This window comes from Myotis yumanensis, unplaced genomic scaffold, assembly GCF_028538775.1.
Source record: "Myotis yumanensis isolate MYYU_CA2020_CCGP unplaced genomic scaffold, mMyoYum1.0.hap1 SCAF_6, whole genome shotgun sequence".
Lineage (NCBI taxonomy): Eukaryota > Metazoa > Chordata > Mammalia > Chiroptera > Vespertilionidae > Myotis > Myotis yumanensis.
Window position 1 is genome coordinate 9,845,654 of NW_027223757.1, and position 19,335 is coordinate 9,864,988.

At 36.4% G+C, this 19,335-nt stretch overlaps 1 protein-coding gene across 1 annotated transcript in view; it reads left to right on the plus strand.

The window, feature by feature from the left end:
* The window catches only part of LATS1 (large tumor suppressor kinase 1), a 34,101-nt gene extending 15,607 nt beyond the window's left edge, over nucleotides 1–18,494 (plus strand). Inside the window, exons 5-8 of the mRNA XM_070417479.1 lie at nucleotides 1,003–1,585; nucleotides 7,088–7,270; nucleotides 7,442–7,548; nucleotides 14,355–18,494. Coding sequence (XP_070273580.1) covers nucleotides 1,003–1,585; nucleotides 7,088–7,270; nucleotides 7,442–7,548; nucleotides 14,355–14,864 — 1,383 coding nt within the window. The 3' untranslated portion in view covers nucleotides 14,865–18,494. The remainder of the gene's footprint in view (nucleotides 1–1,002; nucleotides 1,586–7,087; nucleotides 7,271–7,441; nucleotides 7,549–14,354) is intronic.
* Nucleotides 18,495–19,335: the final 841 nt, after the last annotated feature.

Genomic DNA, 19,335 nt, shown 5'->3' on the forward strand with positions numbered 1-19,335 from the left:
TATGGTGTTGGAAGCTTTGCTGACTTCTGTAGCCTCCATTACTGTGTAGGCAAGTAAGATTTTAAGAGAAACAGTTCTATACTACTGGCATGCCACCCTTCTTAAAATATTTTGCATGCAAATACACATCCTAACAGAAGCATGAGATTGCTATATTTTCATTAGTCTTACATTTCTTGAATTAGACTTTACTTTTCATTAGTTATTAGCTAGCCAAAAATAAACTTTTCCTTCTAAATCTAGATATTTCATATCTAGTTAGAAGTTGGTTTTGGTTTTTACCTGTGTATCTTAATAAGTCACACTGATTATTCTTTGAAATGTTCCAAAAGATCTTAAAGATACCTGGTAATCACACAAGTTAGTTTAAAACAAAGTAGGAAAGAAAAATAAAGTAGGAGAAACTCTTTGCATTTTGTGTTAGTGATGGCTGTGAGTCCTACCCTTAATTCTAATGTTTTGAGAAAGATAAAGGAAAGACTATTAATGAATAGTTAGGTTAAAGAAGATATTCTTCTGTTCTTAATACATCAATTTTTTAGAATAAATGAACTTGAATTTCTTTTCATGAAGGGTAAAATGGAAGGAAGAGTATCTGAGGACCAGATATTTTCAAAGAGAAGCATATAATGAAGGCAAAGTAATCATGTAATTTGGAATGAATACGCATAAAAGGATAGATGAGGATGCATGTGAACAGAGGTTTGGTTTTTGCACATTGGGAACATTTTTTAGTACATTAGGAGTAGAAAGCTGACCATTGGTATCATCTTCTTGCTCTCCACAGTAGGATCTTACACTCACTTTGTATATTCTCTTAACTATCCCTTAAGTTGCACTTTTGATAATTGATTTTTCTCTGAAATATATTCTAGATTTCTAACATGCTTTATTAAAAATTATGCACTTAACCTTTAAATATATGCTTGATTTTTTCCAAGCTATTCTTAATATTTTGTATAGAAAATAATTCTTCATTTAACATTTAGCTTATTTACCTAGGTTGGATTATCTCAAGAAGCCCAGGATCAAATGAGAAAGATGCTTTGCCAAAAAGAGTCTAATTACATCCGTCTTAAGAGGGCTAAAATGGACAAGTCTATGTTTGTGAAGATAAAGACACTAGGAATAGGAGCATTTGGTGAAGTCTGTCTAGCAAGAAAAGTAGATACTAAGGCTTTATATGCAACAAAAACTCTTCGAAAGAAAGATGTTCTACTTCGAAATCAGGTTGCTCATGTTAAAGCTGAGAGAGATATCCTGGCTGAAGCTGACAATGAATGGGTAGTTCGTCTATATTATTCATTCCAAGATAAGGACAATTTATACTTTGTAATGGACTACATTCCTGGGGGTGATATGATGAGCCTACTAATTAGAATGGGCATCTTTCCAGAAAATCTGGCACGATTCTACATAGCAGAACTTACCTGTGCAGTTGAAAGTGTTCATAAAATGGGTTTTATTCATAGAGATATTAAACCTGATAACATTTTGATTGATCGTGATGGTCATATTAAATTGACTGACTTCGGCCTCTGCACTGGCTTCAGATGGACACATGATTCTAAGTACTACCAGAGTGGTGAGTAAAATCATAAAATTTGTATATATTAATATGATTTATTGCAATAAAATATAAGATGGTATTATTATGGGATGGGACACAGAAGTCCTGGGTCAGATCTTGACTCTGCTGGATAACCATGGATGCATCCTACAGACATTTAGACTTAAACAAAGAGTGTATTAGCTTCAATTATTTCCAAATATCATGAACATTTTTTAGTTAACTATCTTATGTTTTGTTATTTTGAAATATGTCAGACATTTTAAAAATAATTTTTAAATGAAGCCCTGTTCTCACCATTTAGCTTAAGAACTAGTCAGTACTTTTGAAACCCTTAAATAATCATTTCACTTCCTTTCCTCCAGGGAAGTATAACCATTGTTTCAGAACTTTGTAATCAGTTCTTTACATTTTTACCATATATGTATGTATCCCTAAAAATATATATATTATTTCATTTTGCCTACTCTGGAATCTTTATTTAAATGTATTAATTTTCTATGTTAACTTGTATGTTTGAGGTTCATCTGTGTTAATTGCATGTAACATTTATTTTCACTGTTTTTAGGATTCCATTGTATGACTGTTACATAACTATTTAACCTCACATACATTATGTACATTATGTACATGATTCTGTTTAATCCTCACAACGTCATTATAAGGCAGAATAAAGAAACGAAGGCTGAATTAGATGAAGTAACTTGCCCAAGGTCACACAAGAAAATAGGTGTAAGGGTTAGGCTTTGAACCAAGGCTGTCTGATTACAGGGTCCATGTTATTTCTGCTACACCACAGTGCCAAGATCCCTTCATGTGCTAATGGAAGTGTAAGTCGATCTGACATTTGTTGAATACTTACTAGGTTCTTTACATATATTCTAATTTAATCTTAGAGCAATCCTCTGAGGTAGGTAATATTAGCCTTCTGTAAACAAGAGTAGATTGACAGTAAATGGACAGAACTGGGACACCTGAACCTACTTTAATGTTCAGCTTAATGTAATATAATGTCTTCCAGATTCACCTGAATTATTTGGGGTTCTTAAAAATATGATTTTTAGACTCTATTCCAGTCTACTGGTTGAAAGTCTTCAGAGTATAGAAATTGTGTTTTAATCAAACATCCCAGGTGATTACAGCTAGGTTAATTTTAGATACATTTTTCTAGGTGATATCATCTAATCATGGCTTTAAATGCCATCCCACATCCACGTGTGGCGGTTTAAAATTGGGAGGGATTTACCTAATACAGAGAAAAAAAATACAGGGAAGGAGCCAAAATGCAGAGACAAAGAAACAGGAGAATGAAAGCACAGGAGAAATCTCCAGAAAAAGAACTGAATGAAATGGAAGCAATAAAACTACCAGATACAGAATTCAAAACAATGGTTAAAAAAATGCTCAAGGAACTTATGAGAACTCCCTTATGGCCTATAAAGTTTCAGTTGAGAAACCAGCTGATAGTTGATTTCCTGGACTTGTATGTCTATTTCTTTCACCAGGTAAGGGAAATTGACTGTCATTTTTTAAAACAGGTTTTTTATTTCTTGCCCCCTCTCTTCTTCCGGTATTCCCATGATGTGAATGTTGGTACACTTGAAGTTATCCCAGAGGCTCCTTACACTATCTTCATATTTTGAGATTTTTTCTTTTTGCTGTTCTCATTGGGTGTTTTTTGCTTCCTTATATACCAAACTCTTGATTTGATTTTGTCATCCTCTACTGTTGATCCCCTGTAAATTATTCTTTATTTCAGTTAGTGTACATGTCATTTCTGTCTGGTCCTTTTTTATGTTGTTGCTGTTCTCACTAATTCCTCATCCCCCCCCCCCAGTTGATTCTAAGTCAGTGACTTCCAAATCTCTCCAGAAATGGTGTCTCCCTTTCACATGGATTTCTAATAGGCCTTTCAGACTTAACATTACCAATAAACAACTCTTAATTTGTTTGTTCCCCCTCCAGCCTTCCCCCTCCAGTTTTTCACAGTTTAGTAAGTTATACCACCATCATCATGACACCTAGTTGTCATGATTCTTTTTTCCTATACCCTCTACGTGTAATTCATCAATAAGTCCTGCTTACTCCACCTCTAAATATATCCTGAAATTTTCTCCATCACTACTATTACCTTAAGTGACTGGACTCAGCCTCCCCAGTCACCAAGCTTAACTTGTATGTTAAGCTGTATACTTGGGGTAATAGCCTCTTACCTGGTTTTTCACTTTTGTCCTCCCTTATAATCTGTTTAAGTGTAAATCAAATCTTGTCATTTTCTTGCTTCATACTCTCCAATGTCCTCTCACTGTACTTGGAATAAAAGTCAAACCATGTCTTTTGTTTACAAAATCCATGTGCACTGGTTCCCACTCCATTTCCTACCATTCTCCTCTTTTATAATTACACGGGTCTTTTCTCTGTTACTGTTGTTTCTGTATAGAATGCCTAGCCCTAGTTTTTTTATTTTTTTATTAGTTAAGGTATTACAAATGTGTCCTCATCCCCCCCCCCATTAATAGCCCTAGTTTTTAAATGGTTGTTCCCATTTGTTTTTTACATATGTCGCTTCAATTTGTCACATCACCCCAGTTGATTCTCAACATGGGATGCATCACTATGTTTCTTTTTAAAATTAATTTATTTTTAAACGTTTATTGTTGAGAATATTACAGATGTCCCCCTTTTTTCCGCCCCATTGCTCCCCTTCACCCAGTTCCCGCCCCTTCCCAGGCCTTCACCACCCTATTGTCTGTGTCCAATAGGTAATGCATATGTGCATATAAGTTCTTTGGTTAATCTCTTCCTGGCCCCTCTCCCCACTTCCCTCTGATATTCGTCAGTCCGTTCCATGTTCCATGCCTCTGGTTCTATTTTATTCATCAGTTTATTTTGTTCATCAGATTCCTTGTCCATTTATTTTGATTTTTAGATTCAATTGTTGATAAGCATTTATTGCCATTTTTCATATTTTTGATCTTTCATTTCTTCTTAAAGAAGACCCTTTAACATACCATGTAATACTGGTTTGGTGGTGATGAACTCTTTTAGCTTTTCCTTGTCTTTATCTGACCTTCAGTTCTAAAGTCCTGTGACCTTATAGAGTAATCTTGGTTGTAGATCCTTGCAACCATTACTTTGAATATTTCTTGCCTCCCTTATGGCCTATAAAGTTTCAGTTGAGAAACCAGCTGATAGTTGATTTCCTGGACTTGTATGTCTATTTCTTTCACCAGGTAAGGGAAATTGACTGTCATTTTTTAAAACAGGTTTTTTATTTCTTGCCCCCTCTCTTCTTCCGGTATTCCCATGATGTGAATGTTGGTACACTTGAAGTTATCCCAGAGGCTCCTTACACTATCTTCATATTTTGAGATTTTTTCTTTTTGCTGTTCTCATTGGGTGTTTTTTGCTTCCTTATATACCAAACTCTTGATTTGATTTTGTCATCCTCTACTGTTGATCCCCTGTAAATTATTCTTTATTTCAGTTAGTGTACATGTCATTTCTGTCTGGTCCTTTTTTATGTTGTTGCTGTTCTCACTAATTGCTTTGAAATTCTTACTAAGTTCTTTGAAGTTCTCATAAGTTCCTTGAGCATTTTTTTAACCATTGTTTTGAATTCTGTATCTGGTAGTTTTATTGCTTCCATTTCATTCAGTTCTTTTTCTGGAGATTTCTCCTGTGCTTTCATTCTCCTGTTTCTTTGTCTCTGCATTTTGGCTCCTTCCCTGTATTTTTTTTCTCTGTATTAGGTAAATCTGGTATGTCTTAGCCTCCCCAGTCACCTGAGCTGGGCACTCCAGATGTACCCCTGTGTGAGCTACATGCACTGTCCTATTGTAGTTGAGCTTTGATTGATGTTGGTGTCACTGGGAGGGATTTACCCCCAGGCCAGTCGGTTCTGTGGACCAGCTGTGACGATAGTGGAACAGCTGCTGTGCAGGAGCCAACCCTATGGAACAGGACTTGCTTCATTGGAACTGTGGTGCTCACTGAGTCCTCCCTTGAATGTGTTACTTGTGGAGGTGGTAGGGTTGTAATGTGGCATGGTTGAAGTCGACCATTGGGTGCACTGGCTCTGGGGCCTCCCAGGAGGTGCAAAGTCAGCCTCTGCCTGTGCCCAGGGACACCCAGCATGAGCTACAAAGCAATCTACATATGGCTGCCACTTGTGTTGAGCTTGGAGGTGCCCAGGAGGTGACAAACTGTGAACCAGGGTAGGCTGCTGCTAGTGCTGGGCCTGGGGCCACTTATTGAGAGATACTGGGCACGTTGATGCCAGCTGTTGTTTGAGAGATTTAGGAAAGTCCAGAGCATGAGGCAAGAGAGGCCACTTGTATGAAAAAGCCACTGGAAATGCCTTGGATGAGCTTGCAAGTAGGGAGAGGCGGGGTCTCAGGGAATCACCAGGTGGGGCAAAAAGTGTAAGCTGGTATGATGGAGATTCAGATATGGTGCAGCCTGTCATCTCTGTGGTAGGGAGGATTGAGCAAAGGAACACTTCTGTCTGGGAGAAAACTGCCCTTCCATCTCTTAACCTGATTTGAGACAAGTTAGTTCCTCCCTGAATGTCCCATGTTCTTTTCAAGCTGCTGCCCCAGTGTTGGAGCTCAGAGGGAGTGAGACTAAGTCCCATGCTATGTCCTTTAAAAGGAACTGCCTGGAACTCCTGCAGCCTCCCTGTCACTCAGCCACAATCATTGCTGGTTTTTATAGCCAGAAGTTGTGGCAGTTTCTCTTCCAGGTACTGGAACCCTGGGCTGGCGACATGGTGTGGGGCACGGACCCCATGGTCCTCAGGGAAACCTCTGCAGCCAAGATATCCCTCCCAATTTTAAACCGCCACACGTGGATGTGGGACCAGCAGGGTTCCCGAGATTCTGCCTCACATCTCTGCCCCTCCTACCAGTCTTGATGTGCTGCTGCTTTAATTCCCTAGTGGTAGGACTTTCATTCTGGTAGATTTCAGGTGGTTCTGAATGATGGCTGTTCTGTATTTTAGTTATAAATTTTGATGTGGTTGTGGGAGGCAACAAGTACCATTTACCTATGCCACCATCTTGACCAGAAGCCCTGTTTCTTACATATGTATATGTTCATTGTGTTTCTTCCCTACAGAGAAGCTGCCTGAGAGAAGAACCCTGGCTTTCTTATCATTGTCACTTGTTGAATGAATGAAACACTGATCTAATTTGTTTAGAACTTTGTCCAGAGTAGTAATGGGGAGCAGTCTGAGTAACAAATTCTTAATCCTACCTACTCCTGACTTTATCATCATTTAACATTGAATACATTTCTGAATCTTGGGCTAATTTTTCTTAGTGTAACATTTGTCCTATTAATACTGTGGATCACAAGCTGCAGTCATTAATAAACACCATCAGTGATTTGGTATACATTGTATCTTAGCTTGTCACAAGGGAAGAGTGTTGTTAACTATAAACCATGATGTCAAAAAATTAACAGACTCTTGGTTTACTCTTGTTCTTATTGCTTTTATTTCTTTTTATTTTACAGGTGACCATTCACGGCAAGATAGCATGGATTTCAGTAATGAATGGGGTGACCCTTCTAACTGTCGATGTGGCGATAGATTGAAGCCACTAGAACGGAGAGCTGCACGCCAGCACCAGCGATGTCTAGCACATTCTTTGGTTGGGACTCCCAATTATATTGCACCTGAAGTGTTGTTACGAACAGGTAAAATATTTGTTTTATAAACAATCTCCAGCTGAAACTTGATTAGAATATAGCTTAGTGTAGAGGTTTATAATAAAACTTAATTTTATAGTATAATTTGTGACAATATTAATTATGATTATATTAATTAAAGTGCTTATAAATAACTATAACTTTGGTATCTTATTTTAGGCTATACACAGTTATGTGATTGGTGGAGTGTTGGTGTAATTCTTTTTGAAATGTTGGTGGGACAACCTCCTTTTTTGGCACAAACACCATTAGAAACACAAATGAAGGTAAGGTATATAATCTATACCAGCTGTGGGCAAACTACGGCCCGAGGGCCGGATTCGGCCCGTTTGAAATGAATAAAACTAAAAAAAAAAAGACCGTACCCTTTTATGTAATGATGTTTACTTTGGATTTATATTAATTCACACAAACACTCCATCCATGCTTTTGTTCCGGCCCTCCAGTCCAGTTTAAGAACCCATTGTGGCCCTCGAGTAAAAAAGTTTGCCCACCCCTGATCTATACCAAAAGAATTGTCACAAAGTCCTTTACCTTACAGATGTTTATCAGACCTTTGCATAGAGCATCTTATTCTAGAATTAAAGAACGAACTTGGCCCTGGCCAGGTAGCTCAGTTGGTTAGAGCATCGTCCTGATATGCCAAGCAGGTCTGATCTCTGGTCAGGGCACATACAAGAGTCAACCAATGACTACATAAATAAGTGGAACAACAAATTGATGTCTTTCTCTCTTTCTCTCCTTTTACTCTCAACAAAACCAATTAAAAATTTTTTTAAATGAATGAACTTGAAAGAATATAGGAACGCACTAAGATTCTATGCATGAACTTAAATTTCCTTCATCCCCTCATCACGCTCATATTCTCCCTCCTTTATAAACTATACTCATATTTCATTCTCATCAAAATCTTTAGTACCTTTTTTAAAAAAAATGTTTTTATTGATTTCAGAGAGAGGAAGAGGGAGAGAGAGAGAGAGAGAGAGAGAGAGAGAGAGAGAGAAACATCAATAATGAGAGAAAATCATCAATCAGCTGCCTCCTGTATGCCCCCTATTGGGCATGTGCCCTGACCGGGAATTGAACTGTGATCTCCTGTTCATATGTTGATGCTCAACCACAGAGCCACACCGGCTGGGCTCTTCAGTATTTTTTGAAGATTTATTTCAATTTACTCTTTGTTACCTGTTGGCTCATGGCTTTGTTTCCTTCCATGCACATTCTAGCCCCAAACCACAAATAAATATCTATAAAGTAGTTCCTCTTTATTCACTGTTTCACTTCCAGAGGTTTCAGTTACCTGCAGTCAGCCATAGTAAGAATATATTAAATGGGAAATTTTAGAAACAAACTATTGGTAAGGTTTAAATTGTGTCCCATACTGAGGAGCATGATGAAATCTTGTGCTGTCCTTTTTTTGTCCCATCTGGGACGTGAATTATCCCTTTGTGTAGCACATATCCATGCTGTATATGCCACCCACTTGTTAGTCACTTAGTAGCCTTTTCAGTAACCAGAGCAACTGTTGTATCTCAGTACTTGCATTCAAATAATAATTTATTTTTCTTAATAATGGCCCCCAAATGCAAGTGTAGTGATATTGACAATTCAGATACAACAAAGAGGAGCTGTAAAGTGCTCCCTGTAAGAGAAAAGGTATGTATGTATAGGAAAAAACATAGCATATGTAGGGTTCAGTACCCACTGGGGTTCTTGGAACATATCCCCCACAAATAAGAGGGGACTACTGTACCTCCACTTGAAACTACCTCTGGCACTTAAATGAGAAGTTTCCCACAATTTTTACCATAAACTGTCCCATTAAAAATCCTTAGTGGTTCCTTTGTTCATGGTTAAAGTCCAAATTTGTCCTCTGTACCTTTGTTCACACCATTCTCTTTGTCTGGAGTGTCCTTTCTATCCTATCTTCCACAGCCCTCCCCTCTTTCTGAAGCTTGGTTAATTCTTGGTTGTGGTTTTGCTTTTAATTTTCTGATTGTTTTTAATCATTCTTTGAGAGTGTCTTGAGATATCATCCTGTCTCTAATACTCCCTACCAAGTTGTAACTACTTCTTTCATTGCATTTAATATATTATTTTTAAATTTTCCTTTAGAATTTCTTTTAGTATAGGTATACTGGTAATGCATTCTCCCAGGTTTGTGTTAGATTTGTTTGTCTAAAAGTGTCTTTATTTTACTTTCATTTTAATATCTATATGTATATGTATGTGTGTGTGTGTGTGTGTGTGTGTGTGTGAGAAAAATTGAAAGCTTTCTAAGATCAAGAAAAAGGCAATGATGTCTGTTCTCACCAGTCTTATTCAGCATAGTTCAGGAAGTCTTAGCCAGTGTTATACAGCAACAAAAAGAAAGAAAAGGCATATAGATTAAAAAGAAATAAAACTTTCCCCTACTCAAAAGATAAGACAATTTTCTATATAGAGAATCCCAGGGAATCAAAGGAAAAACCCATAGAATTAATGAGTTTGGCAAGATTGTAGGATATAAGGAAAATACATAAAAATCTATTGTTTTTCTGTATTTAATCAGGAAACAATCAGAAACTGAAATTTTAAAACTACCATTTGCAATAGCTTCCCCAAAATGAAATATTTAGGTATGAATCTAATAGAACACGAACAAGAACTGTGTGCTGAAAGCTATAAATTGATGGAAGGAAAATCTTAATAAATGAAGATACATACTGTGTTGATGGATTAGAAGACTCACCATAGTAAAACTATCAATCACCCTCCCCCCCCCAAAATCTGTATATTTAACTCAATTGCAATAAAAATTTTCTTTTTTTTTTTTTTTTAATTTTTTTTATTGCTTAAAGCATTACAAAGGGTATTACATATGTGTCCTTTTTTTCCCCCGCCCTTGACAATACCCCGGCTTCCCCTACCCGCCAGTGTCTTATGTCCATTGGTTATGCTCATATGCATGCATACAAGTCCTTCAGTTGATCTCTTACCCCCCTCCCTCCTGCCCCCCAACCCTCCCCGGCCTTCCCGCTGCAGTTTGACAGTCTGTGTGAGGCAGCTCTGCCTCTGTATCTATTTGCAATAAAAATTTTCAACAGGAATTTTTGCAGATATAGATCAGCTGATTCTAAAATTTATATGGGTGGACATAAGAACTTGGACAAAGAAAACAGTTTTTTTTTTTTAAAAAAACAGAGGAATCAACTACTTGATTTTAGGACTTACTATCTATATATATAAAAGCCTAAGTGACCCTTAGGACCGAACGACTGGTCGACCAGTTGCTATGGCACGCACTGACCATCAGGGGACAGAGGCTCAACACGGGAGTTGCCCCTTGGTGGTCAGTGTGCTCCCACAGGGGGAGCATGGCTCAGCCAGAAGCCAGGCACACGGCTGTACTGGCAAGTGCAGCTGCTGCAGCGTTGGCAGCCTCTCTGACACCGTGGTAGCACTACCAAGAGGCAGTAGCAGATGCAGCGGGATGAGCACAAGTGTGCGGCACCTGGCCCACCTCCTTCCTGGCCGCCTGCAGCTTGGCGCACTGCTGCATCCCCCGAGGGGTCATGGATTGCGAGAGGATGCAGGCAGGTGTGCAGGAAGCAGCCAATCAATGACTGTCATCATTGATGTTTCTGTCTCCCTTCCTCTCCCTTCCTCTCTGAAAGCAATAAAAAAAAAAGGCATTGGTATGGAAGTCTGGGTTTCAGTTCTAGCAGCACTTTAAAATAGCCATTTCTTTTTGTTCTCCATAGTTTCTGATGAGAAATCTACAGTCATTCAGTTCAAATCATTGTTCCCTTAAGTAATGCATCATTTCACTGGCTGCTGTCAGTGTTGTAATTATGGAATGTCTGGGCATGGATTTCTTGAAGCTTATCCTGTTGGGTGTTTACTGAGCTTTTTGAATTTCTATATCACAACTTTTTCCCCTTGGAACTCTAATGACGCCAGTGTTAAACCTTTGGTAAAGCGCCACAGATTACTGAGGGCTCTGTTTTTGAACTCTTGATTCTCTTTGTTCAGATTACATAGTTTCTATCAATCTGTCTTTAAGTTCACTTTCCTCTGACATCTCCATTTGATTGAGCCCATCCATTGAGTTTTTTATTTTGGTTATAGCATTCTCCAGTTCTAAAATGTATATTTAGGCCGTAACCGGTTTGGCTCAGTGGATAGAGCATCGGCTTGCGGACTGAAAGGTCCCAGGTTCGATTCTGGTCAAGGGCATGCACCTTGGTTGTGGGCACATCCCCAGTAGGGGGTGTGCAGGAGGCAGCTGATCGATGTTTCTCTCTCATCGATGTTTCTAACTCTCTATCCCTCTCCCTTCCTCTCTGTAAAAAATCAATAAAATATATTTTAAAAAAATAAAATGTATATTTAGTACTTCTTCATATCTTCAATTTCTTTGCTGAGACTTTGTTTTCATTTCATTCTACGAGTATTCATCCTTATTTAGAACATTTTAACAATGCCTACTTTAAAGTCTTTGTCAGGTAATTATAAAATCTATGTCATCTCAACACTGTTGATTTTCTTTTATTATTTGGGTTGACACTTTTGTGGTTCTTGTATGCCAAGTAACTTTGGATTATATCCAGGACATTTTATGTTATGAGAGTCAGGGTTTTGTTTAAATGTTATGGAGAATGTTGGTATTGTTTTGGCATTAAGCCTGGTTGGATTCAGTCCACAAGTACTAACCACCCTTCTGTGGCTTGTGACTCCAGTGTCAGTTTCATTGTCAAAGCAGCTGTGGTCTTCTACTTAGTTCAGTTCTCAGACTTGGATGTGTTCTTTAGGATTAGATCCATACAGGTACAGTTGGGAGGTGAGCCCAGCTGTTTATAAATAACTTTATAATCTTCTCCTCCACTGCCATATCCCTGGTACTTTTTTTTTTTTTTTTTAATATATTTTACTGATTGTTTACAGAGAGGAAGGGAGAGAGATAGAGAGTTAGAAACATCGATGAGAGAGAAACATCGATCAGCTGCCTCCTGCACATCTCCCACTGGGGATGTGCCTGAAACCAAGGTACATGCCCTTGACCGGAATCGAACCTGGGACCTTTCAGTCCGCAGGCCGACGCTCTATCCACTGAGCCAAACCGGTTTTGGCTCCCTGGTACTTTTCATTTCCTTTGGGTTTCCTTTTTCAGTTCCTTGACTAGAAAGTGAGACTTTATTTATCCTACTCTGCCACACACGTCTCATGATAGGGTAGCAAGAGCACATGAGAGAAAAAGCACCAGGGATTCGATCTATCTTCTTGCGGCCACATGCTTTAATTTCCAATTGAAGAGGAAGTTTCAGGCGACTCTTACTGCACCTCTGCTATGGCCAGGAAACCCCTTTCCCAATCTCTGGGCCTGAACTAGGACGACTTTTCCTAGAGCTCACTCTGTATTATACATCTTCAGGGTTTGGGCTCCTGAGTCTAGACCAAGGGATTCTAGATGGAAAAAAATGGTAAACTCACCATCATTTCATTGGTGCTTCAAATTCATATCATCTTCCTCAGTCTGCCTGTTACTCTTTACTACAGGGACCTAAGTAGCTGCTCCATGCATTCTGCACAGGTGTATAGCTGCATTCAGTAGGAAAGACAGGGTGGAGTTTACCTATTACATTTTATTCGGAACTGGAGCCTTTCTCTCTCTGGCTGCTTTTAGAACTTTTTCTCTGTCACCTTGGTTTTCTGCAATTTCACCATTATATACTCGTGTGATATTTTCTTTCAGAGGTTCATAAAGTTTCTTGAATTGTAGCTTGGTGACCTTCATCAAGTTTGGAAAATTCCCTGTTATTACTCTTTGAAGATTTCTTCTGCTTTTGTCTCTCCTTCTGGGACTCTACTTAGTTTAGTATTCATACAAATAGTAGATATTTGATAATTGTCTTACATGTATCATGCTTTATTATTTTTTATTCCATTTTTTCTTTCTGTGCTTCAGTTTACATTAATTTCTATTGACCAATCTTTGAATTAATGGGGGATCTTTTTTTTTTTCTATGTCTAGTCTTTTATTTTTTTTTATTTTTACCTTAAACTAAATAATCCTGAATGTAACTTTAAATTGAAGAACTTGTCCAGCTGCTTGTATATATTAATTTCCCTTATTTGAAGTAGATTATGGAACCAGGCATAATACTGTAACTATTACTGCATCATGTTTTTTTTGTTTTGTTTTGTTTTGTTTTTTCAAAAAGATTCAAAGACATTTTATTACTTAAGGCATCTCCTTTTTCTAACCTGGGAGAAAACTTTAAGATTAACGAATACTAGAAGAGGTGATTTATTTTTCTTCCTTCTTCACTAGTTGATAAAGTCCTATATAAATAAGGAAGAATGCAGTTCATTTATTTAACAGATATTTACTTACCTTTCTTTCCTTCCTTCCTTATTTCCTTCCTTCCTTCCTCATTCTGGTTTCTTCAAAACCATAATAAGTATTTACTGAACATCTATTATGTGCCAGGCAATTTGCCAAGCACTAGGAAATACAAAGACAATACATGCTCTATAGCCTTATGGAATTTTATACTGTAGTAGAAAAGCACAGGCATAAATAGGTACCACAAAGTATTAGAGATATTATGGTACAAGTAAATATATAGAACAGGGGAGGCACAATAGAAAGTCATTTCTACAAGTAGTGCTAAAACTTGCAGTGAGTCTTCTAATATGAAGTTGCCTGAAAAGGAGGGAATGAGAGGAAAGGTTATTTCCCACCAATGATTCATTATTAAAGGTAAGGAAGGTTAAATACCATGCAATTTATTGTATAATTTTACAAATAGGCCCTGGCCAGTTTTGCTCAGTGGAATAGAGCATTGGCCTGCAGGCTGAAGGGTTCTGGGTTCAATTCCCGGTCAGGGCACATGCCCAAGTTGCAGGCTTGACCCCCGGAGGATTCTCCCTCATCATTGATGTTTCTACCTTCCTCTCTGAAATCAATAAAAATATATTTAAAAAATTTTTTATAAATAGTTCAGTAAGACTTTTGGTATAAAATCTGGAGAAAATTTTGGATTTCTTATTTATCTTTTCCCTCCTAATTTTTAAAAATCTTTTAAAGGTTATCAACTGGCAAACATCTCTTCACATTCCTCCTCAAGCTAAATTGAGTCCTGAAGCCTCTGATCTTATAATCAAACTTTGCCGAGGACCAGAAGATCGCTTAGGCAAGAATGGTGCTGATGAAATAAAAGCTCATCCATTTTTTAAAACAATTGATTTCTCCAGTGACCTGAGACAACAACCTGCTTCATATATTCCTAAAATCACACATCCAACAGATACATCAAATTTTGATCCTGTTGATCCTGACAAATTATGGAGTGATGATAAAGAGGAAGAAAATGTGAATGACACTCTCAACGGATGGTATAAAAATGGAAAGCACCCTGAACATGCTTTCTATGAATTTACCTTTAGGAGGTTTTTTGATGACAATGGCTACCCATATAATTATCCAAAGCCTATTGAATATGAATATATTAATTCGCAAGACTCAGGGCAACAGTCAGATGAAGATGATCAGCACACAGGCTCAGAGATCAAAAATCGTGATCTAGTGTATGTTTAACACACTAGGAAATAACTGTAATGAGGATTTGCAAAAAGGCCTGAAATGCAGGGGTTTTGAGGCTCTGAGTAAAATTATGCAAATGTGACAGAGCTGTGTGTGTGTGCTCTGTGCACAATATTTTATTTTCCTAAATTATGGAAAAATCCTTTTAAAATGTTAATTTATTCCAGCCTTTATAATCAGTAATTTAGAAAAAAATTGTTATAAAGTAAATTATGAACTGAATATTATAGTCGGTTCTTGGTACTTAAAGTACTGAAAATAATAAATAATAAAAATTGTGTGCTTTGTTTAAAAGGAGAAGCCTGGTATCTATTTGTACATATGCTAAATCATTTTAAAAGACAAGAGTTTTTGATAATTTTTTGAAAGACAGTTTTAGTTTTATTTTGCTTTAACCAAATAAGAAATATACCCCACATTTACAAAGTCCCCCCCTTCCCCACTCCCATAACCTTGTTTTTGGTACAAAATAAGCTATAGAAATGAAGCCATCATGGTGGTGAGTGTTCCTAGGCTAATGATAATTTGTATAATTCATGTCTTGGGACTAAGAAATACAGGGTGACAGGGTTGAAACAGGATGCTCATCAGAAGGGAAAAATAGATAAATGTCATTTACTTCCCACCTTGGAATATTTAGCATTTGTTTCTTAATAACTGTCATTAAAGGAAACAAAGCACTGCCATTTTTCTTTACATCTTGGTATTTTTAACGCTGCTTCCAGGTGGTTTTTTTGGTTTGTGTTTTGCCTTATATGAAATTTTTTATTATTTGGGTTGCTATATTACATGATGTTTTGGAGATTCCTGTACATCTTAAATTACTACTCTTAGAAGATTTTTTGGTCTTGAAATTAAAACCACTAACAGGAGCATATTCTTCTGCAGTCAATCCATTGTTATCTTGGAAAAAGACATCAATATGTTGCTAGAAAAGAAGCCTGACTATATTTGTGGATATATATTTACATCAAGTATGAGGGCTGTTCTTTTCATCTTATTGACTACATGTCTATTTGCATCTATTTATTAAAAATTCCAACATGTGCTGTTTGTGCTGCTTCCAGTTTTAAAAGGGGAACAAAGCTGCCATGAATCAAAATTTCTTATACTAAAAGCTAAGATTCTCCATATTTTTGCTTTGAAATTTAAAAAGTATTTCCACCATCCTAAGCAGAGATTTTCAGTTTCATATGAAATTGATTAGAAATTATTTATAGATACTCACTAGAACAGTACTTTTTCTATATTGTGATAGTTTTGATTATGTCATCACTAATGTTGCAGGTTTCCTCTTTCAGAACAGTGCTGCATACATGGATTGTTTATTGGCAAAAGAAAAGCTGGCTATTTGGCAATATTTTCCCTATGGGCGATTGATTGATGAAAAATTATTACTTAACTCTTAATTTAGGGGCCATTAGTAATTAGGGAAAGTTACATTGTGGTCCTAGTAGAAATTCAAGTCCTCCTAACCTATTTTAAGGTTAAATAATATGTTTTTCAACATTCCTATTATATAGGCTTAGGTTACAAGGAGACTTGTGCTCTCATACCAAAATATACTTAACTTATCTTTTAGGGAAAAGGGTTCTCTTATTATTATTAGTAAAATTTATATTTTCTTGTTCTTAAGCTCCACTGATAAAGAATTTTATCAAAACAATAATTGTGGATAAGAGGCATACTTTTAGTGATTTTCAGACTTTTAGCTTTTTTTATATGAAAGCTAACGGAAATCATATACGTAAGTAGAATCAAGTCAAAGCTATTCCAGTTGAACTGGGGAGGGCAAAGATTTGTTAGCTCACAGTTCTCATCTTTCTATAGGTAGCCCTCTCAGCTCAGCTTGTAAACCACTGCACAACACGCTATGTAATGGACGGGTCTTTGGGGATCATTTTGAAATGTGATGAAAGCTGTGGACTCTCTTCCCAGAATAATGGACATCAACACATAATGAATAAAATGTGTGCAGTTTTAGGGGCTCTGGACATGTTGAAATATATCAGCTCTTGGTTAAGGACCTCTGTCCTATAAGAACTCTGATATATTAAACTAAGAACTTTGTTTTAAATTTACTGGTTAATGTTCAGATTAGCACATCTTGTATAAACACTGATAATTTGTGATGGAAAAGGTCTGTACCATGTGATAAGATAACCCTATGAATGCTTCTCTTGCTGGTACAGCACTGAGACATTTTAAACACACCCTTTTAAGGGCACTGACATGGTTGGCTCTACAGACTTGATACAGAAATACTTGCGAAGGACTTCTAATCAGACAGTCGTAAGAAAATGCACTATGAGATGGCGGTCTGCATTTCATGGAACATTTGATTAGTTCTATAAAAACAAACTAGTTCAAGAATTTTTAGCTCACTACTCAAAATTTTAAGACATCCCTCTTGCTCTTGGGCTTTCTCAGTCACATTTAAATTTCCATTTAGTTGTTTTACTATGGTGTAATACAGTATAAAACCAACTTTGTTAAATTTCTGTAATAGAAAAACTAAGGTGCTGTCTCCTTCCTCTCTTTCCCCATAAAATCTGTTTTGCCCTCATTTCTCAAATGTAACAGACACTACAAATTTTATATTCTTTTGAAATTTCCTGACAGAATAAACTTTTTGTGTTTATCCGAAGCCATGTACAAGCCTTTAGTATCTGTACTTTTAATAGTTTGGATATACTGATTAGCTATCTTATTCCCAAACTATATCCAGTTCTTCCAGTATAGAATCTGGTGCTTCCTGACCAAAAAGATGAGAACAAAATTCTATATGCTTTCTATTGAAATGGAGTGAAAACATTGGTTATACATGTTTTCTTTTTAAAAAATTTTCCCACTCGTTAAAATCTTACTGTTTTTGTTATACTTACCCTTTTATGCATATCAATAGTATTTATAAAGTGTTCTATAATTATGTAATTGTAGATACTGTTATGTATTGTTCAGTGACATCCTAAGGCGGGCCCTATTGCTGTATCTTTTCTACCTTATTTGTAATAGAAACTATAGAATGTATGACTAAGAAGTCACTTTGAGATTGACTTTTTAAAAAAGTGATTACCTTCTGCTGTTGCGAAGTGCAAAACTGTGAGTGGAAATGTTTTATTCTGACTTAATAATATGTTAGTAACTAGAAAATACAGTGGGAGGATTTTTAGATATTGCTGCTGCTGTTACCTAAGGTACTTTAGACAATTTCTTTAATAAACAAAAATAAAAATCCATTTGGTATTTAAAGTGAAACAATAGCCTATTTGTTTTAATCTAAAAAAGTAATGTGGGTCAACCTATTAGTATATTTGTAAAGCGCCTTAATATATCCCTTCGTGGAAGGCACTGTACCACAGTTTACTTTTATATTGTATTGTGTACATAAGTATTTTGTATTAAAATTGAATCAGTTACAACACTACAATTTTATAAAATAAAGCTTTGTTAGGAAAAGGAATTACAGCTTTGCAATATAAATTGTTTTGCATACTTTTGAATGTAGTAGATATGAATAATCAGCCTGTGTTTTTAATGAACCTATTTGTATTTCCCCAATCATTTTATCTAGTGTAACATTTGCTGGGATAATAAAAAAAAAGCAAAATTCAAATCTTTCAATTATGTGTGGAAAGCTGACTTTTAAGCCACTTAAGTATGTTGATATTTTTATTCAAAAGTTTATTTTAATCATTTTATTCTCAGAAAATTTATCATTAGAAATTTGATGCTTTGGAATTAAAAAATATGTAAAACTAATAATACCTAGTTAGGTTAAGGCAAACTGAACAGAGTTAGTATGAACCAGTAAAATGGCTTCATAATTACAATATTCCATGTTAAAGGCTTCCTTTAGATCACAGATTTAAACCTTTTTAATTATTAATCTCTGCATTTAGTATCATTTGAGTCCAGTTTTTAAAATGTAAAGTTGTTGGCTAAACTGGGTTTTTAAAATGTTTTTATTGACTTGAGAGAGAGACATCAATCAGTTGCCTTCCCTAGATACCCCCACAGGGGACTGAATCTGAAAACGAGGCATGTGTTCTAACTGGGAATCGAACCCTCAACATTTTGGTGTATAGGATGATGCTCCAACCAACTGAGCCACCCAGCCAGGGCCTAATCTGTTTTTATAATCCTTTATTATATGAATTGCCTACAAGAAAATATATATATACTGTTATATTTTAAATCAACTTTATACAGAGAAACAGATATTTAGGATTTTTCTTATAAGCATTACCATCATTCTTTTTATCCTCTTGTTTGCATTCCCTTGTAAAATTATATTCGGTCTCCATAAGCATTGTATAGCTGATGCAAATTGCATTATTTTTATGACTCATTTTACTACTGTGGAGACCAAAGTTTGGCATGCTTAAAGTTGTGACTATACCTTGTTATGCCAAATCAAAACAATGTATCTGCTTATGTGTGCGAAGGGTAGAGGGAGGATGTC